The 25346-nt window shown below is 44.0% G+C and overlaps 1 protein-coding gene across 1 annotated transcript in view; it reads left to right on the forward strand.

Annotated features, from left to right (window-relative positions):
* Positions 1-25346, forward strand: part of LOC311121026 (signal peptide, CUB and EGF-like domain-containing protein 3) — a gene marked incomplete at both ends in the record, with an annotated part of 69486 nt that overhangs the window by 20979 nt on the left and 23161 nt on the right. Inside the window, 5 exons of the mRNA XM_084195568.1 lie at positions 11110-11256; positions 12173-12289; positions 15508-15555; positions 20778-20894; positions 22342-22464. Of these exons, the coding sequence (XP_084051694.1) occupies positions 11110-11256; positions 12173-12289; positions 15508-15555; positions 20778-20894; positions 22342-22464 (552 nt within the window). The remainder of the gene's footprint in view (positions 1-11109; positions 11257-12172; positions 12290-15507; positions 15556-20777; positions 20895-22341; positions 22465-25346) is intronic.

A 25346-nucleotide genomic window follows, 5' to 3' on the forward strand; every position in this document is an offset into this window, starting at 1 on the left:
TACCCCGTTGATGTTCCATTTTTCATGTTAATAATATTGGTTTTATTGCTTCCAGATGAGATCCATTTGGACAGAGAGATTAAAGCTACCATACATCTACAAACTCACTTCACTCAACAGATCACTGCCTGTCATTTTTTCATTATTCTAGAAAAGACATTCGGAACAACAGCAGGCATCTGCGTATTATTATTGCTATTATTACAACAGTGTGTGCTAATAGGGAAAAGGAGGAAGCCAGTCGGCCGAGTTATTGGACAATAACCCTGACTCATCCTCAGCATTAACATTCTCAGCTTATTCAAATATTATGTTTAAGTGGCAAAGGCTACACTAATAGTCATTTGCGGGTTTTACGTACCAGCCAAGCTTCTGGGAGAGCGCGATGGTTCTCTTTTGATTACACTAAAAGTCACAAAGAGAAAATATGGAATTAAACATATATTCTCGAGTGTATTTGCCAAGTTTGCTTACAGGAGACCCTCAGTACTTCATAAATATGGCCCTGGCCAGTCCTCCCCTTAAACGTGCTAGGCCTTGGATGCATTTAGCTTTATCACCCTCATTAGAAAGACATCAGCTTTCCATTCCTTTCATCAATGGATCAGGTGTTCTCCGGGTGAGTTAGGGGAGGGGGAGGCTGATAGGGAACGTTGCAGCTGGTCTGGGGCTTGAGCTGGTCTGGTCTGGGGGTGGGGCTAGGGCTGGGGCTTGGTCTGGGGCTGGGCGCTACCAGGCTATTCCCCTGCTAGCTGAGAGCTCTTGTTAGTAGAGAGCTTTGCCAATTAGGCAACAGGGGGCTGTCAGCCTTCACAGCCAATGAAAGGGCGTCTGCTACTAGCCTGCCTCTTATAGGACCTGCTGCCCCCTCCAAAAAAGGAATGAAAAACTCTCCCTCCAAATGAAGGCTCCCATCGTTTCGCTGGGCAGAATGTAACAGTTCATTTATTCTTCCCCAAAATGTCTTCCCAGTCAAGATATAAAGTATTTGAAAGAACAGCCAAGGTGCTTACAGGTTGATAGGAATGCCATTCAGGTCAGCGAGGGTTCTACTTCTTTGCGTTTTATTTATTGTTTCCTTTTTCCATGTGTTGGGGAGATAAATAATAATAATAATAATAATAATAATAATAATAACAGGGTCCCTGCTACACACATACAGTATGGGCGTGAGATTGAGTCCAGCAGATTGGAATGCCTCCCTTAGGAATTCCGTGCTGCTCAGTCAATTCAGACATCTACTGTATCATTTCAGTTTCAGTAAAAAAAAATATATCTGGTATGGCAGTACGTATGGTGTACACTAATGGGCTATTATATAAGTTCATATATTCAGTTTAAGCCTGTCCACTTATTTATCTGGCAAACTGCTGATTTTTCAACATTCATTACACAGAAAAGTAACATGACATTGTATAGAAAAGAAGTATTTACGTATACACGTGTATATGCCTTAAGCAGGGGTAATTGTGGGCAGCAGGTAGCCTAGTGGTTAGAGCGTTGGGCCAGTAACTAAAAGAGACACCCTCAGTGGGGTGTCCCTGAGGTTGTCTCAGGGAGAGTTGGGATATGCAAAAAACACATTTCCAATTCAGACATCTGTATAATATACCCTTGTACATGTGTGAAATAAGACAAATATAAGCACCCACCTAATTATTATTCTATACCTACACTGAAAATGATAATCTCTTAGAGCAGGTGTTCTGTGGGAACTCATTAGAGACGAGAACTGAGATACAACTTTTAATGAGTGTTAGAATAATACCAATCACACAATCAAACTGATGACAGATGCTTCATGGCACCAGGCCTTGGCAAAGCGCGACACAGTGCCTGATGGTTTGGTTTAAATATAGAAGTATAAATTGTTGTGACACCCACACGCACTTGCTCACTGAACTCAATGTAGTCTCGGTATATCAGGTTTACAGCGATCACTTGGAGAGGGCCTTGAGAGCAGTTTGGTACACATTAATAATACCAGTCAATGTGCTATAGTCTTGAAGTGTGTCGGACGTTTACCACTAAATTCACATCCAGCCATTTCTAGTCAACTACCTGACCATGGGGACAACCAATGAATTTCTAATCATCTCTTTCCTTAACTGTAGAACATGAGTATCCTTGCCATTCCTGGAAATGTTTATTTTGTCATTGAAAACCTCTTCCTGTGGTTGGAGCTTTCATTAGCTTCCCAGGGGGGTTGTTGCCCCTTTTGCAATGAGACTTGCTGTCTCTCGTCTCGTCTATCATACACACACTCGCGCACGCATACACACACAGATGCATGCGCACACACACACCCACGCATGAATGCAGGCACACACAGACACGAACGCACACAAGAGTTTTAAATTGACTTTAGCTTTAGGCCCAGTTTTTGAGACACATTCTATTATAGCATTTGGATGCAGAACACGCCATGTGTACTTCAGGACATAATGTCCAGCCATAACTGCAGTAGTCCATAGAATCTTGCAATAAATGTGATGTCACTTTAATAACTCTATGTACATATTCCCTCAATTACCTCGACTAACCGGTGCCCCCGCACATTGACTCGGTACCGGTACCCCCTGTATATAGCCTCGCTATTGTTATTTTTACTGCTGCTCTTTAATTATTTGTTACTTTTATTTCTGATTATTTTATATTGTATTTTTTTGAGTGATTTTTTTATGTATTCTTTCTTAAAACTGCATTGTTGGTTAAGGGCTTGCAAGTAAGCATTTCACTATAAGGTCTACACCTGTTGTATTCGGCGCATGTGACAAATAAAATGTGATTTTATTTGATTTTATGAAATCCATTACACATGGTGGAGAGTATCAGGTGCTTGTTTTATACACTGCACACATAACTTTATAATACTGTTATTGGGCTTCTTTTCTATTTCTGCTTCTTTTCTAAAGGCATTGATACATTATTTTTATTCTTAAGTGTTTCCCATTATATGATGCCATGGCTGGTTATAGGCAGTCGTGTGAAAAGAGAAGCCTCTCTTTCTCATGCCTGATGTCCCTACTGTGAAGTGCTTGTAGTGTCCCTTCGATTCCCGTTCCTGGAGCTGTGTCTCAGCATGTCTGCTTGCCTGTCTGGCTGTATGCTGGCCGCAGAGCTGTTTTTACAAGTGCAGGAGTGGTTGCTCCATTGCTCTGCAGCCCGACCGTATAACTAGGCTCTTTTCCTATTCTGGGGAAATGGAGTGACTGGAACGTCCCGCACTCCCATGGCTACATATTAAGTCTCACCATTAGTCCAGCATCAAAGACTGTTTCTCTAGGAGTCCTACCGTTCAGGACGCTCCACCTCTCCTCCATCCTTTGTCATTTTCTCTCCCTTCCTCTTTCATTATTTTTCTCTCTTGCTCTTTCTCTGCAATTCTCTCCCTTTCATCCTCTCTCACTCGTTTTCATTTTTTCTCTCTCTCTCACTCTCTCTCTCTCTCTCTCTCTCTCTCTCTCTCTCTCTCTCTCTCTCTCTCTCTCTCTCTCTCTCTCTCTCTCTCTCTCTCTCTCTCTCTCTCTCTCTCTCTCTCTCTCTCTCTCTCTCTCTCTCTCTCTCTCTCTCTCTCTCTCTCTCTCTCTCTCACTCTTTCTCTCCCCTCTCTCTCTCTCTCTCTCTCTCTCTCTCTCTCTCTCTCTCTCTCTCTCTCTCTCTCTCTCTCTCTCTCTCCCACTCTCCCTCTTTCTCCCCCTCGTGCTCTCTCCTCCTCCCCCTCTCTCTCTTCCTCTCGCTCTCCTTCTCTCTGTCTCTGTCTCTAAATTACCTTCAGTTGCTATCCCCTCTTTGTCTAGACTGGGCTTTCATAGGCCCCATGGCTCCCCACGCTTGAACAAATATATACCTGCTGTACATCAGTGGCTTGGGCTCTAGCAAATTTTGGCTGCCCTACTGCTGAATCCTCCATACTTCTTTTGTGGCAGACATCCCTTTTCATAGTGCGGGTTTGTTGAAGGCCATCTCTAAGCTAGCTGTGCTAGCATGCCGCAGTGGACTGTCTTAGTGCCAGTGGGATTTTTCCACTAACGCTTTGCTGTCATTGCTTTACCCAGAGGTCCAGCCTGAATCCTGTCTCCCTCTCCTCTCAGACAGGCGACTGCTTTCAGCTGGTCTACCTTTGATTTCAAGAAGAATGTGGCTTTGAAATAACGTATATATTTTTATTACAGAGAGTGGGTAGTGTCCTTTGTTTGTGCATGCTATCCTTCTGGTGTGTTGCGCATCTCTATGTTGTTCTGTGTTCTTCTCTGTCGGGGGAGGGGGATCATGGATAGCTTGGTCCGCTGGGAGAGGAGAGGTGACCTTGAAGTGATTAGAAGAGGAGTGAGGGGAGAGGGGCATGTCCCACAGCAGGTGCTGCAGAATAGACAGATATATACTGTAGATGGACACACATGCACGCAAACTTGCGGGCGCGCACACACACACACACACACACACACACACACACACACACACACACACACACACACACAGAAATGCACATACTGTATACAATAAATAACACAAAGACATACACACCATCAACAGCAACAATGATAACAGCAACCACAACAACAATAACAACAACATCAACAACAGCAACAAGAAAGAATGAATGCACCCACAGGTAGAGAAGCAGAGTCACATAATAAATCAGGTCTAATCTCTTACACCAAAAGTATTTAAACCACTTAGCTATAATATAGTTAGGATCATTAGGAAACTATGCAAGGATTGTTTTGGAAACACAGCTATAGAATATAAATGTACATGTCATTAGGTTTGTTGGTAGCTCAGGTGCCTGTCATCCTAACCACAGACATGCAGATGGATCCTATAGGAAAATATCATTCCACAATCAACTGCCACTTTCCCTGGCTGGGACCATTTATGCCCTGTCTCTCTTCCCAGTGAGGGAATGTTGCTGCTTCTACTAGGCCTTCGGGAGTTGAAGGGAACCAACGGTTGGCAGAAGGGCCCTAACAGTAGCGCTTGGCTCAGTGTGCTGGCTCTGCCGTCTGTTTTTGGGGGCATCCGCTTGCCATCGGGACGGCGCTGTGCCACGACGTGGACCCCCTGGACGCCCTGTCGCTCCCCGGCCCATCTGCACCTCGGCCCAGTCATGGCTCCCTCTCCACCTTTTCCATACTCAGACATTTTTATACTCCTGTAAAAAAATGTAATGGCCTATTATCTATGAGGAAGGAATGCTGCTTTAATTGCCTGGTAGCTCCATGTTTAGGCCCTGGCCCCCTAGCAACCAGTGGCGCCGTATCAATACGGCAAGCAGCATCAAGACCATGGGGCTTCCTTCTCCCTTCAAGGGGCTTCGGAGTCTGGGCTCGTACCGTACAACAAGCCTTCCTTTCACCAGCCCAAACACTTAGACTGACTACGCCTATAAAACCCCAGCATGTATTGTAAGAATTGGGGGACTATATAATGTGTTTCTTCTTCATTAGCTGAGGGCCACTTTCCACATGTCATGTGGGATAACCCCTTAAAGTGGTTATCCCACTGGCTATAGGGTGAACGCACCAATTGGTGAGTCGCTCTGGATAAGAGCGTCTGCTAAATGAAGTAAATGTGCCCTTGAGCAAGGCACTCAACCCTAATTGCTCCTGTAAGTCGCTCTGGATAAGAGCGTCTGCTAAATGACTAAAATAAATGATCAACATGCTGCATTACGTTACATTGCAAGTTTACCCATTTGGGATAGTAGCCAATATTGTAGCCAAAGGTGGAAAGTTTCATCCTGCAAAACATTTGCAATTAAATAATTTACATAAACAAAATACTTAATCCTACTATACCAGTCCAGGGGTATGATTGTATCCTATTAGTTTTACAACCTGTTGTGTAATACAGGTAGTAATAACAATTTCCTAAATTGCTCCATTTAGTTGGCAGTGTTAATGAAGTGCTATAAGAGGAACAAGTGTTAGTGTAGAATGGCCCATAAAGGCACAGTGTGTTTAGTTCCAGATGAATCTAAAGGACTACATTAGAGGGGTTACTGATGGGATCTGAACATTGAGACAAACAGAACCGTTCTCCAGGGAGCATGTTTAGTCCTATTTTTCCATTCATTATACCCTGTCCTCTTTTATTTCTATTTAGAGTGGATTGTCCCTGTGCTGTTATTGTCAGAGATGCACAGAACATGATTGTATTATTGGAAGCTCTTGAGAAATGGAAGTCTCCAAATGGCCTTGTTTGTGTTTCTTTTACTGTGTTCCAGTGCACTTTAAAGGCCTTAGCCTTGAGCCTGAACACTATTGTGTCTGAAGCTGGGAGGCAGAGAGGGATAATAGATAGCAGTATTTGAGCTTTGGGCTGCTGCGGTGGCACTGCAGTGCAGTAGTCCTTGAGTTACAAGCCTCTCCTGAGTGTCTGGTGTGCAGGTCACGACCTGTCTTGGTTGGATACTGCTGCTGTGGCTATGTCGCTTCTGGGGAAAAGCTCTCTCTTTCTTGCTGTTCTTTGCACTAATTGCCGGGTGTTCTTTTTTCCACCGGTGCAGTCAGTGGTTTTCGATGATCGCTGTCCTTGTTCAATAGTGTGAGAACAAATGTCCAGTCTGTCCCCTGGTAACCATTTGGAAGGTTCCCCTCTGGCTCCATGACTTTAACAGATATTGCTTAACCAGCGATCCGTCTATAAAGTGCCCTGTGATATTTTTTATTGGTTTCTACATATAGAGTTATGTTTCATGGGTCAAAGGCTTGTTTTAGTGGACCGGCGGTGTTCACAATCCGCAGTTCCTTTTCTTTCCTACACGACTTTTCCCAGCTCACTTCTCGATGGGACATTTTTTTCTTTCTGCATCCCTATTATTTATTATTTATTTCATTTCTCAACAAGAGAAACCGCAGAAATGATAATAGCTGTAGTAGTAATAATAAAAAAGGACAGTATTTGACAGCCAGTTGAACAGAACCGCAAAGGGTGGTTCCATAGCTTGGCCAGGGAGAAAAGGGCCATTGTGTCAACACTTCGGCTTTTCGAGGTCCTCAGAGAACGAGCAGAGCACAGGTTCTGGCCCTGGCCCCACCCGCTATTGATGGATGAGTCTGCGGTATTAGGGGAGAGGGGTCTCATATACTGTAGGTGGGGAGAGAGCGGAGGGATTTTTGAGGATGCACGTTGTGACCCTGGTAAGTGATCTTGAGTCTCTTAGGGGCTGCCAAGTGGGAAACTCTATCCCTCTGTCTGTGTGTTGGGTTCGCCTCCCCCTCAGAGAGACACGGAGCAGTGGGAAAGGACCGTTGAATTCCAACTCCTGCTTAAGTTTCCCCTCGCCCTGACCTCCTGAGGTTTGCTGCACTTTAAAGAGGGTGTGTTGTTATATGGTCAGTGGACTCCAGTCATCATCCCTGTACTTACTGTGTCTCAATGGCTGTGGTGGTGGAATGGTGTTTTTGTTCAGAGTTTACCCTCTGTCCTCGGTATGTTTTTGCAGTCAGTGTCTGATTGCTCAGCCTCTCCCATCTTTCTGCCTTCGCCATCACCCCTTTTTACAGATCAGAAAAGCACAAGCAGGAAGCCTGTCAGAAGGGCTGAAGCCTGACATCCTAACACCTCTTAACAGACTTGAGGTGATGGACAGCACTAATGCGAGACATCAACATTGCCTCGTCAGCTAGACAAAAAGTAGAGAGGGACTGGAAATATATCTGTCTCTGACATCAGCCCTAACTAACTAAGTGAAACTAAATAAAAGGGCCAGTTCAGTTTATTGGCAGAACACGTGGAAAACAAGAGGGTGTAATTAAAGGAAGCCTATGCAGGCAGGCGTTAAAGTACATAAATAAGTCATTGAGGATAATACTAGGCTCTGGCTCTTTGATTCGTCAACACATTTACACTTACTGATAGCATTTTCCCATCATCACATCATATGGGCTCCCGAGTGGCGCAGCGGTCTAAGGCACTACATCTCAGTGCTTGAGGCGTCAGTACAGACTCCCTGGTTCGATTCCAGGCTGTATCATAACCGGCCGTGATTGGGAGTCCCATAGGGCAGCGTCGTCCGGGTTTGGCCGGTGTAGGCCGTCATTGTAAATAAGAATTTGTTCTTAATTGACTTGCCTAGTTAAATAAAGGTAATATAATAATAATTGTCCACAGGGCAGGCACATGAACACACTGTAGAATGATTGTCTATGAACAGTACAGTGCAGCCCTCCATGGCATATAATAATAATATATGCTGTTTAGCAGACACCTTTATCCAAAGCAACTTTCAGTATGGGTGGCCTGTAAGAATGATGTGGGGCCCTTTAATATTGTAAATCACCTTTTTTGTTATGCATGTAAATGCATGTACTCATGCAAAACAAAAAAGGTGATTTACAATATTAATGTGTGTGACTGGAACAGTATACAGCTCTGAAGTGTAGACCCAAACATCCTTCTGAGTGTCAGCAGGTCCAGTGAGTGTCAATTGAGACATCTTCCTGCCTGGGTTGCATCCCAAATGACACCCTATTCCCTATATACAGTTGAAGTCAGAAGTTTACATACACCTTACCCAAATACATTTAAACTCAGTTTTTCACAATTCCTGACATGTAATCCTAGTAAACATTCCCTGTCTTAGGTCAGTTAGGATCACCACTTTATTTTAAGAATGTGAAATGTCAGAATAATAGTAGAGAGAATGATTTATTTCAGCTTCCACAAGCTTCCCACAATAAGTTGGGTGAATTTTGGCCCATTCCTCCTGACAGAGCTGGTGTAACTGAGTCAGGTTTGTAGGCCTCCTTGCTTGCACACACTTTTTCAGTTCTGCCCACAAATGTTCTATAGGATTGAGGTCAGGGCTTTGTGATGGCCACTCCAATACCTTGACTTTGTTGTCCTTAAGCCATTTTGCCACAACTTTGGAAGTATGCTTGGGGTCATTGTCCATTTGGAAGACCCATTTGCGACCAAGCTTTAACTTCCTGACTGATGTCTTCAGATGTTGCTTCAATATATCCACATAATTTTCCTTCCTCATGATGCCATCTATTTTGTACAGTGCACCAGTCCCTTCTGCAGCAAAGCACCCCCACAGCATGATGCTGCCACACCTGTGCTTCACGGTTGGGATGGTGTTCTTCTTCTGCATGCCACCCCCTTTTTCCTCCAAACATAACGATGGTCATTATGGCAAAACAGTTCTCAGAGGACAGTCTTTGTTCCCATGTGCAGTTGCAAACCGTAGTCTGGCTTTTTTATGGCGGTTTTGGAGCAGTGACTTCTTCCTTGCTGAGCGGCCTTTCAGGTTATGTCGATATAGGACTCGTTTTACTGTGGCTATAGATACTTTTGTACCTGTTTCCTCCAGCATCTTCACAAGGTCCTTTGCTATTGTTCTGGGATTGATTTGCACTTTTCGCACCAAAGTACGTTAATCTCTAGGAGACAGAACACATCTCGTTTCCTGAGCGGTATGACGGCTATGTGGTCCCATGGTGTTTATACTTGCGTACTATTGTTTGTACAGATGAACCAGACTTGTGGAGGTCTACAATTATTTTTCTGAGGTCTTGGCTGATTTATTTTGTTTTTCCCATGATGTCAAGCAAAGAGGCACTGAGTTTGAAGGTAGGCCTTGAAATACATCCACAGGTACACCTCCAATTGACTCAAATGATGTCAATTAGCCTATCAGAAGCTTCTAAAGCCATGACATCATTTTCTGGAATTTTCCAAGCTGTTTAAAGGCACAGTCAACTTAGTGTATGTAAACTTCTGACCCACTGGAATTGTGATACAGTGAATTATAAGTGAAATAATCTGTCTGTAAACAATTGTTGGAAAAATTACTTGTGTCATACAGAAAGTAGATGTCCTAACTAACTTGCCAAAACTATAGTTTGTTAACAAGAAATGTGTGGAGTGGTTGAAAAACAAGTTTTAATGACTCCAACCTAAGTGTATGTAAACTTCCGACTTCAACTGTAGGCCACTACTATTGACCAGAGCCCTGTGGGCTCTAGTCAAAAGTAGTGAATTTAATAGGGAATAGGGTGCCATTTGTAAGTCAACCGCAGTGTCTGCTCACCACATAGAGGGGTGGGGGATGAGAGATGGGTTTGGTTTTGAATGAGACAGTGGGTTTGGGGCTTGTCACTGCATCTGTAATAGTGACATTATCTCACATCGCATGGAGTCAAATCTCAGCTCTGATCCCTAAAGGTGTCATCCATATTACATAGTGGCATAACAGATGTGCCACTGACTCCTGTTATAATTTATGACACAAGTGAGACCTGGAATGGAATCCTCCTGTGTCGCGGATGTGTTAAATAAGTGACTTTCATACATTTATAAATGAGATAAAAATGATGTATCTGCATTGCACTTTGAATGTAGCTTTGAATAGCTAAAACACTCAGATATTGCGAGATGGCTTTATATAATGGAGGCCAACAAAAGCATCCCTTTGTTGTGTTGAGACTCAGGCCTCCTGAGTGGCGCAGTGGTCTAAGGCACAACATTTGCAGTGCTAGCTGTGCCACTAGAGATCCTGGTTTGAATCCAGGCTCTGTCGTAGCCGGCCGCGACCGGGAGACCCATGGGGTCCCAGCGTCGTCCAGGGTAGAGGAGGGAATGGCCGGCCGGGACGTAGCTCAGTTGGTAGAGCATGGCGTTTGCAATGCCAGGGTTGTGGGTTCGATTCCCACGGGGGTATGAAAAATAATAATGAATGCACTCACTAACTGTAAGTTGCTCTGAATAAGAGCGTCTGCTAAATGACTTAAATGTAATAACGGATCCATGCATCCACAGAAAACTGACCCATTTTAACCGAACCAAAGCATAGTGGTTAGAGTGTGGTAAACCTCTGGAAATATATGTGTTTTTTAGGCCTCTCCGGTCCAACCGAGCCCTTCTTGCCTCGGAGCTTGAAAAATGTATCTACTTCTGTCTGTCAATGAAGCTCACAGGACTGCAGGATCAACTCAATGCAGTGTGTTCTAACAGGCTATCATCCACCCTGGAGATTTGCATGTGTGTGTGTATTCAGTCATGTAAGGGGGCGTGGCATTGGGAAAAGGACTACCTAGTACATTGTGGAAACTGTGATCAGGTCACCTCTAACTCACACTCTCTTTCTTCTCCCTGTAGCGCGACCAGAGGGCACCAAGGAGGGCCCCACCTGCATGGATAAGAACCATGGCTGTGCTCACATCTGCCGGGAGACACCAAAGGGAGGCGTCGCCTGTGAATGCAGACCTGGCTTCCAGCTCACCAGGAACATGAGGGACTGCAAGTGTGAGTGTGACCCCCATCACCCCACAAACCCATCTTCATTACTCTACACAATGTACACGTCGGCACCACATATACCATTTATTATCATGTTAGAAACCTATTGAAGATAGAGTAGATCGTTCTACAAATACCATACAACAGATGCATCCAACAGATTTTGAGAAACAAATACATTTTACAGTGATTGTTTCCAAATGATACTGGCAGTTTATCACACTAAATGTTTTATAACATCTGATAACGGACAGAACTAGAGTAACTAAAGGAGTGGGTTTCTGAGAAAGACACGTTGTGATGGACAGCACACACTTCCTGTTGCCTTGCAACAGGGCTCGTCCTGTCAGGGCTGGGGCCGGGGCTGATGGGGGATTTGCCTATGTTTGGATAAGGATTGGAGAAGTGTTATTCTAAATTTTTTTGGCAATAGCCCAGGAAAAGGCCAAAAGGCACAGGGGTAGTGGTGTGCAGACTGGATGGCGGTGGAAGCCTTGGCTCTCACGCTTTGTCAGTCTGTCATCACAGGTGTATTTAGTGCTAATGTCGACACTCGACACACCACAAACACACACACACACACACACACACACGGTATAACTGACACCCAGACTCGTGTTTTTAACATTTATGAACGTTCCCATTTTTCTGTGTCACTTTGAAGAACCAGTATTCTCATTCCAAAGTGGAACTAGTGTCTTCAAGTGAGAATGACACTCTGAAGTCAGCAGTTCTGCTCCGTTCCATTAAGTAGGTGATGGTTTAGTGGTGTGAGATCCTTCATACCAAGGTGTGAATGGGAAGAGTGACTAAACATCTTTATCACACTGGGGTTGAGAGGGTGATGACGTCACAGCACACCTCCAGGCATGGATGACAGTACAGCATGTTCCTACTGCTTTAACTGTGTGCTCCTCGGCAGTGACCTGTAACTACGGCAACGGGGGTTGCCAGCACATCTGTGAGGAGACGGACCACGGCCCCAGATGTGCGTGTCACATGAAGTTTGCTCTGCAAACCGACGGAAAGACATGTGTAGGTGAGTCAGCTCACATTTGATGGGTTGTGGAGGATAACTGAGTAAAGGATGTGATCTGTATGTACTGTGTCATTCATCTCCACAGCCTTATTCACACATTACCAGGCTACTCCAGAGGCAATGTTGAGCTCCATAATGACTGCATATAACTCCTTTCACTTAGATTGACAAGTACCTATTTTATGTCCAAGTCTCGATTGCTGCTTCTTCTCTCACACACAAAGACAAAATGCTTCCATTATTTGCTGGTGCTGGTGCTGCTGCAGTCTACAGCTGTGACACCTCTTTCTCTCTCTCTCTCTCTCTCTCTCTCTCTCTCTCTCTTTATGCGGCTGCATTTGCTTTGTTCTGTCGTCTCTCCCAGCTGGACAGTTTGTTTCCTCTGCTTCTGCTTCACCAGCCTATGCAGCCATACACAGCTCCTCTACTCTCTCAGACCTAGGGTCAACTCCTCAATGATGTAACACTGAAAGTATACCTAATCAAACCCAACCTCATTGACATGTGTTAATATAATTTGCTGTGGTTGACATTAACTATTTAAATAGAGTCGGTGTAGAATGACCCATGGAAAGAGACAAATTGAACCAGCCTGAATGGCATTTTCTGTCAGGTGGATATACTGTAGATATAGTATATTTTTATTCAGCTCTTGGCATTTTGTAAGTGAACTGAGGCTGTGTGCAGGCTGGTTGGCTGGTTTGTAGTGCTGAGCGATTAACTAAAATTACTGATATTGTTCGGTTTTTTAACATCTAATTGACCGATGTCGTTTCAATTATTTTAATTCCATTTCGTACGTTTATTTTCTGTGAGCTCGATGCTCAGTTTCTGTGAGCTCGGTGCTCAGTTTCTGTGAGCTCAGTGCTCAGTTTCTGTGAGCTCGATGCGCAGTTTCTGTAGAGATAAATCAGATCAAGCCCGAACTGTGCGATGTAGTAGTTGTAGTTTCCAACAGGCAAATATTCTACATAGTTTAGCGCAGAAAATGTGGTAATTAACTAAAATTACAAATAATCCATTGCGTGCCCGTTTACTTGTCCAGACCTCGTTGACGGAGTTGGAGAGAAGAGAGAACGCACAAGAGGGACAGAAAGCAGTTGCTTCGCGAGATATCTCTACCTGAAAATACATGATCTAAGTGATTGATAGTTGGTATTCAGCAGTCGTAAAAGTATGCCTTATTTACATTGAAGAACTACTGGCTGGTGTATGTGACTGCTTGGCTTGTTGGCTCAGTGTGTCTGGTTCACCTCTCCACCACGGTGCTGATGAGATCCAGGCCCATGTCAAGGACTGGTCAGCCACCCTATCATTACTGCCGTACGCTAGCGAGGCTGCCGGGACGCTACAAAGCCTGCCGTGGCCAAATTAGATGTCTGTGCCACCATTACCAAAACCGAAAACATGTGCGCCTGATGTGACAGATTAGGGAGCGCTCAGGCTGTTAGGGTCTTGGGTTTCCCTCCACAGGCTCTGGGGGTAACAGTGTTTCATGTGCTCTTTACCACATCTTCATTCATTCTGTTGTCTCAGTCTCTCCAAACAAACTCAATTACTATTCAACAATAATGGGCAATGACGCAGGCCTCTTTTATTTTATACAGTTTGCCTTTTCATCTTTCCTGTCTATCACTTTTAGTGCGTTGTTGGGGGTTTAGAGTTTATGGTGCAAGTCTCAAGACATTTACTTTTACATGCTGTACATTTCCATCTCAGTAGAGCGCCCCTATATGGGGAAAAACACACACATCAAATTAGCATGGTGCAGTATATCTACATTTATGGCTTACGTATTGCTGTCCCTGTCACACACGTACACACACACACACACACACACACACACACACACACACACACACACAAACACACACACAAACAACTTGAATTAACACACCGTAACTCCCTCTTAGACTGGTCTCCAGTGTGTTTGCACATACAGTATGTTTCTGTAAAGCAAGAAAGTTAACAGAACAGAAAGGAGCAGCCATCATGTGGAAGTATTCAAGTGGTTGGTATAGTAAATCATAAACATATCCAAATAGCAGGCAGAGGCAGACATGCTGAGGAGATGCAGTCATCTGAGGAGCTAGTCACACTACGCCATCCACACACACACACACACACGTAGATGGACATGCACTCACGATCATAAACACATGCATGCACAAAAGAGTGAACACGCTCCAATTGCTCAAATGCACACACACATACATACTAACTTTTTAGGTGGTCCATACTGTATATCCATTCTTATGGTAGTTGTACATTTTAATGCTTTTGACAGTGCTCTAGCATCCTGTCTGGGGGTGTGGCCTAGAGGCATGGTTGTTGGATGGGGCATGTTGGGATGCAGTCATGTTGGTATAATGGCGACAGTGGATGTAAACAGTGCATGCTGTGTGTGCCGTCTCCTCACTGAGGTAAAGAATCCTCAACGGTTTTCATGCGATTCTATGAAAACAGAGAGTGATATGGATCTGTGTGATCCATCATTTATCAGAGGAATAAGAGATTCTAAGCAAGTCGAGGAGAGTGGTGTCACACTTACACAACATGACACAACAGTAGCACCATGCTCTGTGATGTCACAACTTCTAATTTTTTTTTAACCCCAAATACCTGCCAGCAAAGCATGAGGGTGAATCTGGCTGTCTCTGACCTGTCTTCTCTTACTAACCACTAACTACCTGACTCTTACTATAATGGCTTGCAGAGCTTGCACTAACTGATTGACACCTGTCTTTACCTCAAGTCTGCCTCCACCATACAATTCTTGAACGTGTGGCTCTTGTATGTGCATGATTGCATCTTTCTGCCTTTGTCTGCCTTTGTCATTAGAGGTGACCCTCTTGTTCTAGAGAAAAGTCTATCATAGCCATTTTCTGTTTTGATTTAGAAAGTAAACACCATTCTTTGGTCAGTCATTATCAATAGTGCTGTGTATCAATAGTTTTGCCCTTGTGATAAATCAATGGTTTTCTGCAATTCCTCTGGCATTGATTCTGAGTGTCTCATCCAGTAGAAATAGATGACCTATATTATGTGTTTCATGAATGTGCCTGCTTAGTAAACCAGCCCAGAAATGGGGGAAATTCCTGTGAACAGTATACCAGTAATGTACAGTATTATATACATACAGGATGAATCTCATGATGACATCACAGATGTTTGGCCCATGGTCCTAATTGGAGCACTAAATGTGTATGTGTGTGCAGGGGAGAGGAGTGTCCAGAACCAGGCAGCCCCACAGCTGTTCCCCAATGGTAAATATCTCTGTTCCTCTGGCTCCTCTCTGGGGGCTCCACTGACCCCCTGACTCCTGACTGCGCCCCTCCGTCCGTCCGTCCGTCCGTCTGTGTGTGGGCTGTAGGCTGACCATCCCGGTGGAAACTAACTAACCTAACACACATGGGCATCATCCCTCTCTGACCCCTGACCTTTGACACCTTCCCACTTTCCTTGTCCTTCTGTGAATACCCTTTCAATAATAATGGTGGCTGCCCATGTCAAACCACATCTTTTCAAAACAAAGCTGCTGTATTAGGAAGAAGCCTTCAACTTACTAGCACAAAACACTTTGATGAAAATTAAAGACAGGTAAGAGATATATGGGATGTATTGAATACTACAATATAGAGGCTTTAGAATGGACTTCCTGGAGCTGTATCATAGAACAGCCCTTCCCTACCTAGGGTTAATCCTTGGCCAATCTGTTCTGTCTGACCCTGTCATAAACGTTCAATGCCTCTCTTTTGATAGCTGTAAATGGATGTGCTGGTGACAGCTGGGATAAGTGAATGGCCTGACTCAAAGTCCTCAACCTCTCTTCCTATTACTGTGATGGCTCTTTAGAAACAAGTCAAAGAAGGGCCCTGTGGTTTATTTGTGTTTTGATACAACTGCTATGAAGGGAATTAAGCCCTGTGCTGTGCCGAGCACCTACAGTATCCGTGGCCGGTTCTGGAATGCTATCACAGAGTATTAGTGCTTGAGAGGGAGCCAGAAGCACTCAGCCACACAATAGACGGAACACAGAATACCTCTCTGTTCTAAAGTTTCATGTAGGCCTACACCATCCAACCTTTTGGATGCACAGAATCACGTATTTTGGAAATGAGCATGTAAATGTATGCCGTTACATAGTGTGGAATGTATACTTCCACTTGGAGAAATGTACAGTACAGGTTTTATATTTTTTCCAAGATTACATTTAAACTCAGTTTCTCACAATTCCTGACATTTAATTCTAGTAAAAATTCCCTGTCTTAGGTCAGTTAAGATCACCACTTTATTTTAAGAATGTGAAATGTCAGAATAATAGTAGAGAGAATGATTTCTTTCAGCTTTTATTTATTTCATCACATTCCCAGTGGGTCAGAAGTTTACATACCCTCAATTAGTATTTGGTAGCATTGCCTTTAAATTGTTTAACTTGGGTCAAACGTTTCGGGTAGCCTTCCACAAGATCCCGCAATAAGTTGGGTGAAATTTGGCCCATTCCTCCTGACAGAGCTGGTGTAACTGAGTCAGGTTTGTAGGCCTCCTTGCTCGCACACGCTTTTTCAGTTCTGCCCACACATTTTCTATAGGATTGAGGCCAGGGCTTTGTGATGGCCACTCCAATACCTTGACTTTGTTGTCATTAAGCCATTTTGCCACAACTTTGGAAGTATGCTTTGGAAGACCCATTTGTGACCAAGCTTTAACTTCCTGACTGATGTCTTAAGATGTTGCTTCAATATATCCACATAATTTTCCTTCCTCATGATGCCATCTATTTTGTGAAGTGCACCAGTCCCTCCTGCAGCAAAGCACCCCCACAGCATGATGCTGCCACACCCGTGCTTCACGGTTGGGATGGTGTTCTTCGGCTTCCAAGAGACCCCCTTTTTCCTTTCAGTTATATTTTTGTTTCATCAGACCAGAGGACATTTCTCCAAAAAGTAAGATCTTTGTCCCCATGTGCAGTTGCAAACTGTAGTCTGGCTTTTTTATGGCGGTTTTGGAGCAGTGGCTTCTTCCTTGCTGAGCGGCCTTTCAGGTTATGTCGATATAGGACTCGTTTTACTGTGGATATAGATACTTTTGTACCTGTTTCCTCCAGCATCTTCACAAGGTCCTTTGCTGTTGTTCTGGGATTGATTTGCACTTTTCGCACCAAAGTACGTTCATCTCTAGGAGACAGAACGCGTCTCCTTCCTGAGCGGTATGACGGCTGTGTGGTCCCATGGGGTTTATACTTGCGTACTATTGTTTGTACAGATGAACGTGGTACCTTCAGGCGTTTGGAAATTGCTCCCAAGGATGAACCAGACTTGTGGAGGTCTACAATTTTTTTTCTGAGGTCTTGGCTGATTTCTTTTGATTTTCCCATGATGTCAAGCAAAGAGGCACTGAGTTTGAAGGTAGGCCTTGAAATACATCCACAGGTACACCTCCAATTGACTCAAATGATGTCAATTAGCCTATCAGAAGCTTCTAAAGCCATTACATAATTTTCTGGAATTTTCCAAGTTGTTTAAAGGCACAGTCAACTTAGTGTATGTAAACTTCTGACCCACTGGAATTGTGATACAGTGAATTATAAGTGAAATAATCTGTCTGTAAACAATTGTTGGAAAAATTATTTGTGTCATGCACAAAGTAGATGTCCTAACCGACTTGCCAAAACTATAGTTTGTTAACAAGAAATGTGTGGAGTGGTTGAAAAACGAGTTTTAATGACTCCAACCTAAGTGTATGTAAACTTCCGACTTCAACTGTAAAAGTCACTCTTTCTGCATCAAGCCCAATTTTATGATCAATTGTATTGAGAAACAATGAAATATTATTAAATTACAATTCAAATCATGACAAATGCACTTCAACCCAAATTGTCTGCTGGATAAATTATGCTGTTATGATCTGACAGATGGCAAGAAAAATAAGCACATAAATCTGTATGAATGAATCAGACCACTGCATATCAGAGAGATTTATGACTTAATTACAAAGCTCCAAATAGTGGGGGATACCTGAAGAGAGAGGGGGAGAGAGAGAGCAAGAGAGAGAGAGACCGAGAGCGACAGAGGCGCAGTGCATTCTCTAAGGAGATTCACTCTCAAGGTATTTTAAGAGAGATAAAGTAATTTTTCTAAACTAAGAGTGAAAGTAAGTTGTTACCATGGTCACTCGTGCTCTCTGCCGAGGTTTAAGTCAGCTCAGAGCTCAAAGAGATTCCCTAAATGAACCCAGAAATCAATATAGCCAAGCCTGACAAAAGCTCACAATAGCTTGGTTGCCTTTAAAGCTGCGGTGGTAGAGGATATTTGCAGACCATTTTCAGGGGTTGTTATCCTCCTAATGTGTTTTTAAAATTATTATTATTGAAAAAACATTTGCTACATAATTTTCCTTCTTTCCAAATAACCTTCTGTACTATTTTCTGAACATCCCAATTCTAACTGCATGTCTGCTGCTAGGTGAACTCAGAGGCTTGGATTTGGAAGAGTGTGTGTGTCTGTGTCTGTGTTTGTTTGCTTATGATTATGAAATATTTTGTTAAACTATCCAATTGGTGGGCATTGACCACCCAAACTCAAATGTATTTTATTGGCAGCCAGCAAGAGGTATGTCTCCCCTTGGCAAACAACCAAAGCTTATCACCGCATAGGTGTAATTTGGTAGTCAAATGATAAAGCGTTACTATTGCTTCAGGGAGAGAGGTGTACTGTACATTACATCAACATATGGAACTGATACACTGTACATATCAGAGCCTTTATATTGTACTATTTACAGTCTACACACAGCTGTCGACATGGCTGGTCCGCTTCCAGAAAACACAACCCACACACATACCAGAGCTTGTGTCACTCGTCATAATCGTCATAAATATTTCTTTACCCTCTTAACACATGATCATTACTGTTTGGTGTGATAACTGCCTCACTAAGCATTTTGGAGGCATGTCGTGACAGTTCTGCATCACCGTGCCTGCCAACTCTCTGTGCCTCACAGACAGTGTGCAATTTGGACAAACACACTGGCTGTGCCACTCATCACCACACAACACTACCGTGGTTCACTAGGAATGCTCTCTCGCTCTACCCATGCGCAGCGCCCTTGTACTTTCACAGGATGGCTGAGCCATCGTCTTTAATTTACAGCCAGAGCCAGGCCCATGAAGGCCCATACCAGCAGATCACTGCCTGGGGTCTCTGTCACAGTGTTGCTGTGATACCACTGTCACCAGAAGTGAAACGAGCAACAAATGCTTAAACACTTTCTCCCACTTAGATAGAATTCCTTGATCTATGATCCTTGATGGTTTGGTCTGCCCCATCATGGCTGCTCCCTGCAGCATAATTTCATGTTAGCCTAGGTATTCCCCAAAAATATCAAGTTATTCTCTGTGGAGACTGGGGGAGCTGTGCTTCCTCTGTGGTACCACGTGTGAGAAGCCCTCTCCATACCAGTCTCAACCCTCTCAGCAGTCTGTGGTGAAGCCCACAGCCAGGCCAGCTGTTCTGGTGCACTTTATGAGATAGGTTCTTGGGTCTTTAATAGACTTATTTGTGAATTAACTGCCAACTGGTATCCCTCAGCTTATTAGAGGAAAAGTGATGCTATATTGCTTCTCTATGAGTGATCAGCTGCCCTCAGAGCAATATATTGTGATTTCCTGAGTATATGAGGTTTAGTTTTTTAATGGTGTTATTTTTCCAGACTGTTTGAAGCTATTGGTGAGGGCTGCCAAAATAATGTAACAGCAGACGAACACCAAGCTCTTTAAAGTGGCATCAAATTTCTTATCTTCTGCCATTTGGTAAAAATCTCCTATCTCCTCCGTGAAATGTGTCAGTGTCTGGAGATGAGGTTATGAGGCATGGCCGGGCAGCCGACCTGCCCTCCTTTCCCTGACTGACCACCCTCCATTCCTCAAATCAATCTATCTAACGCACAGACTGGCCTGGTGAAATTGCTTTTTTATCCCCAAAATGCCTGGAAGCTCTTGTCAAAGCCAGGGTAAAAAATATATATTTTGACCACAACTGTCTGGAGGAATAGCTGGTTTGTCCTCATGACAGGAGTTGGTTGATGTCCTGTGAGGAAGTTGGGAGGAATGGGGGTGGGGGTGTTTTAACTCACCTTGCCCCAAGAGCAGCTAAACATGCACACGTGCACACACTCATTTGTTTATGTCTTGACACTAGGCTCTTAGTACTCTGATCCTTTATTCTCCATAGTGTCGTTGTTAATCTGTTGCATTATCTAACTCTGTCTTCTTTGTTCACTTCCCTTGAGCAAACAGGAGCAAACTACTACAGCACTTCCTGTCTCTTATTAGTTTTTTTCTTATCCTCTTTGAAACTACACTGTACACTAATAGACATCTTTTAAACAAGCAACCGGTTTTGGGAACATTTCCACCACCTATAAAATCCCAGTGTGTGTGTGTGTGTCTGTGTGTGTGTCTAACTGTGATGTATGTTTCTCTCTGCAGAGACGTGTTCAGTGAACAACGGTGGCTGTGACAGCACATGTCACGATGCGGTGACCGGAGTCCGCTGCAGCTGTCCTGTAGGCTTCACTCTCCAGCCAGACCGCAAGACCTGCAAAGGTAACCTAACACACACACACCCTCTCACCTCACCCTAACACCTATCCAGCTGTCAATCACCCGGTTGCAGTTCAGTCATTCTTTGCCTTGTGAAACAATCCACTCATTCTATCGATCTTCTGCCCCCACAGCTCTCCATATACATTGTGTCCACACAGTCACAGTGGCCATGGGGATCAGGGGCCTAACAGACTCTAATCAGGGAGGCATTGTGGGCTTGTTGAGGCGTGTAGGACTGCCACTGTCAGGTTCCCCAGGCGTGGCTCACCTGACCTCACCTTGCCACCCTGCTCTCCCTCCCCTCCCCTCCCCTCCCCTCCCCTGGCCTTCCTCATCCCCTCTCTCATTGGCTGCCTCCGCCTCTTTCAGAGCTCTCACATTGGGATTGAGGGGTAGCCGAGGTCTTATTATGATGCCAACACTTTAACACTGTATATATATTTTGTATGACCATAACCCTGCTGTTATGGGTACTGCTTTGGCAGTACATCCTTTTGTCAAGCTGCACGTATGCTGTTGCTGCTGTTAAACACAAATAGCTTGATATCCTCAAAACGTATGAAAAAGTTTTTGTAGATTTATGCAAACAAGAGCATGGGAGTAAGAACGATTTAGATTTGGAGTACATTTCGGGGAGATAAAAACATAGAAAAAGAGATAGAGAGAGAGAAGAGGTCTGTGGAGAAACTCAAGACTGCTGCCAAGAAGCCAAGAATAGGAGTCTGCTTCCCCTCCAGTGCTCATAACGTTAAGCTAACAACTCTGATAAAAGTACATTGGGTTTTATTAGTTTGGTTTCAGAGGAAACAAAAGGAAAACAACCTCAGACACCACTGGCACAAGGAGACAGAGACATTATTATTTTATTCCATTTCTGAGGCATTTATTTTAACCAGATGATGCACTGAACTCTCCCTCAAGGAACAAACGCCTCATTTACAACGATGATTCTGATTTAATCTGAAACATGACCCAACCTGCCGGGCCCGTGAGCCATATGATGTATTGATTGGTTATTGACGATGAAAAGAACGGTCGAGCTGTGTCGGGCTGTGCTGCTGAGACATAGCTCTCCTCTGGCTGTCTCTGTAAGGGCTGTGATCTATTCTAACAACATGTGGACCCAGATCATACCCATCTTAATGCCGGCTCTAAGGGAAAATCTCTAATGCTCTTTCCTTGTGCAACTCTCTCTTCTCTCTCTGGGATGTCCTCTACTTAACACACTTGTTCTGTTCTCGCCTGCTGCCTGGGCCCCAGAGTCATCCATCACACATATTTCAGCACTCAAACGCACACCACATCCTTACCCTCTATCTCTCTCCCATCCCCCTCTCTCTTCCTCTCTATCTCTAGGGCCTCTCTCCCTCTCTCCCATCCCCCTCTCTCTCTCCCTGTCTGTGCGTTGAAGTGAATTCTCTGTACTGTATGTGTTTTCTGTCCGCAGACATTGACGAGTGTCGCCTGAACAACGGGGGGTGTGACCACGTATGTCGGAATACAGTGGGCAGCTTCGAGTGCAGCTGCAAGAAGGGCTACAAGCTGCTGACCAATGAGAGGACTTGCCAAGGTAGGAGCCCATCCCTCCAACCAGTCATCGGTCAGAAAACCGCCCTAACAAGACCAGGTTGTACTGCTCCCAGTGACTACTACCATTTATGTGTGCTCTTCACCTAATAACATGGATTTAGATGGTTATGAGTTAAGCAGGTTGTTTATTCACTCTGTTACTGAGGTGAATTGGAAGGTAATAGCATTGTCGTGTTAATAATAAGTTAACTTCTCCTCCCTAATTGTTTTGGCTTCAGCACGCAAAGGGGAGCTGCCAAACCAGGCCTCTCTCTGGCTTGTTTGTTTCTGAGATTCGGTGGTAGCCGGAGCTCAGCGGGAGCTGGGGGAGCCAGCCGCAGAACAAATACAGAGTTTGCCATGCAGGCCTACTACTAAAGGTGTGGAAAATTAGAGCTCCAAGTCTAAAAAACCTCTCGGTCTTGACTTGGGCAAACCATCACCCTCCAAAACATCTGGCACTGCTGGGAAGAGAAGCCAAGACAAGAACTATGGAACCATGGAACTATGGAACTGAGCTAACTGACATTCTGAGTGGAAAAATAGACAATGTGCCTTGTCAATCAGTGTCAAGGCTGGTGCATATCAGTGACATGCCTTGGGCTCAACACTGAAACACATCATCCTAAACATGCACATCTATCCCAAGTATGCTGTCCAACTGACTGTATAGAGACCAACTGTTTCTGTAATTTAACTTTAGAACTTGTAAAGGTACATCAACCTGACTATTTGGGGGACAGTTCTTTCTCTCCTCATTTGGAATCTATCTACATCATTTGGCAGATGCTTTTACCCAAAGCGTTTCACATTTAACACATACAATATGGCCCAAGGGAGAAAACACATCTTTAATGTTCCCTCCAACCTACTCAGCCATATGGTCTTGGGAATATTCTGAACTGTGGAGAAGGGTGGTGTTGTGTTGTATGTGTGGGGGAACAGTGTTGAGATTGTCAGGAACAGTTTGTTTTGTCTGCAGTGGAGGGGTGTTGATAAAGCTGGCCTCTTGTTGAGTGAGGCATTGTCAGGCCAACATGCTCTGCTGCACCCCTGTGCTACACCACGCCACGCCACACTGGCTACAGACTCATCCATCTAGTCTACTCCTCAAGCTCCTATCCCTCCCGCGCTCCCTGCCAACTGAAAAGAAAGAAAAAGAGAGAAAAGCGTAATTTCTCTAAATTGCTGTCAGGTTGTTGCAGTGATCCTGGGTGTCTGTTACACCTAGGTGGCAGACTGACTGACTGATCCATGGCAGGGAGCCATGGATTTCAGCAGGTCTATAGTGTTATTCTAGTGCACCAGAGGTGTTTTGCTCCTCAATATATCATGGTTATGTAGTCCCACATGATCTTACTGTATTTCCTTGATAGGTAACTGTCATTATAAACTGTGTAGTTCGAGCCCTGAATGCTGAATGGCTGAAAGCCGTGGTATATGAGACCGTATACCACGGGTATGACAAAACATTTATTTTTACAGTTCTAATTACACTTGTAACCAGTTTATAATAGCAGTAAGGTACCTCGGGGGTTTGTGGTATATGGCCAATATACCACGGCTAAGGGTTGTATCCAGGCACTCCGCGTTGCGTTGTGCATAAGAACAGCCCTTAGCCATGGTATATTGGCCATATACCACACCCCCACGGGCCTTATTGCTTAATATAATGTTTGGCCATTTTTTCTTAGATGTTTTTTGCACAGATCTTTTTTTGAGTGGACACCTTTATCCAATGTCCTAACATCTGCAGCAATATACTATACTGAACAAAAATATAAACGCAACATGTTTCATGAGCTGAAATATACGATCCCAGAGATTTTCCATACACATAAAAAGCTTATTTCTATCAAATGTTGTGCACACATTTGTTTACATCCTTGTTAGTGAGCATATCTCCTTTGCCAAGATAATCCATCCACCTGGGAGGTGTTGCATATCAAGAAGCTGATTAAACAGCATTATCATTACACAGGTGCACCTTGTGCTGGGGACAATAAAATGCCACACTAAAATGTGCAGTTTTGTCACACAACACAATGCCACAGATGTCTCAAGTTTTGTGGGAGCATGCAATTGGCAAGCTGACTGCAGGAATGTCAACCAGAGCTGTTACCAGAGAATTTAATGTTAATTTCTCTACCATAAGCCACCTCCAACGTTGTTTTAGAGAATTTGGCAGTACGTCCAACCGGCCTCACAACTGCAGACCACATGTATGGTGTCGTGTGGGTGAGCGGTTTGCTGATGTCAACGTTGTGAACAGAGTGCTCCATGGTGGCGGTGGGGTTATGGTATGGGCAGGCATAAGCTACGGACAACGAACACAATTGCAATTGTATGTTTCAGCATGATAATGCACAGCCCCATGTCGCAAGGATCTGTACACAATTCCTGGAAGCTGAAAATGTCCCAGTTCTTCCAAAGCCTGAATACTCACCAGACATGTCACCCATTGAGCATGTTTCGGATGCTCTGGATTGACGTGTACGACAGCGTGTTCCAGTTCCCACCAATATCCAGCAACTTTGCACAGCTATTGAAGAGGAGTGGGACAACATTCCACAGGCCACAATCAACAGACTGATCAACTTTATGGGAATGAGATATGTAGTGCTGCATGTTGCAAATGGTGGTCACACCAGATACTGACTGGTTTTCTGATAAACGGCCCTATCTTTTTTTTAAGGTATCTGTGACCAACTGATGCATATCAAGTTTCAAGTTTCACGTTTTTAATGTCACATGCACAAGTACAGTGAAATGCCTTTCTTGCAAACTCAAAACCCAACAATGCAATAATCAATAACAACGTAATACTAGAAAAAACACACACGAGAAATAAGAAGAAATAGGAACACAATCATTTGCAGGGAT

This window comes from Coregonus lavaretus (assembly GCF_964263955.1).
Source record: "Coregonus lavaretus genome assembly, contig: HAP1_SCAFFOLD_2685, whole genome shotgun sequence".
NCBI classification, from domain to species: Eukaryota; Metazoa; Chordata; class Actinopteri; order Salmoniformes; family Salmonidae; genus Coregonus; species Coregonus lavaretus.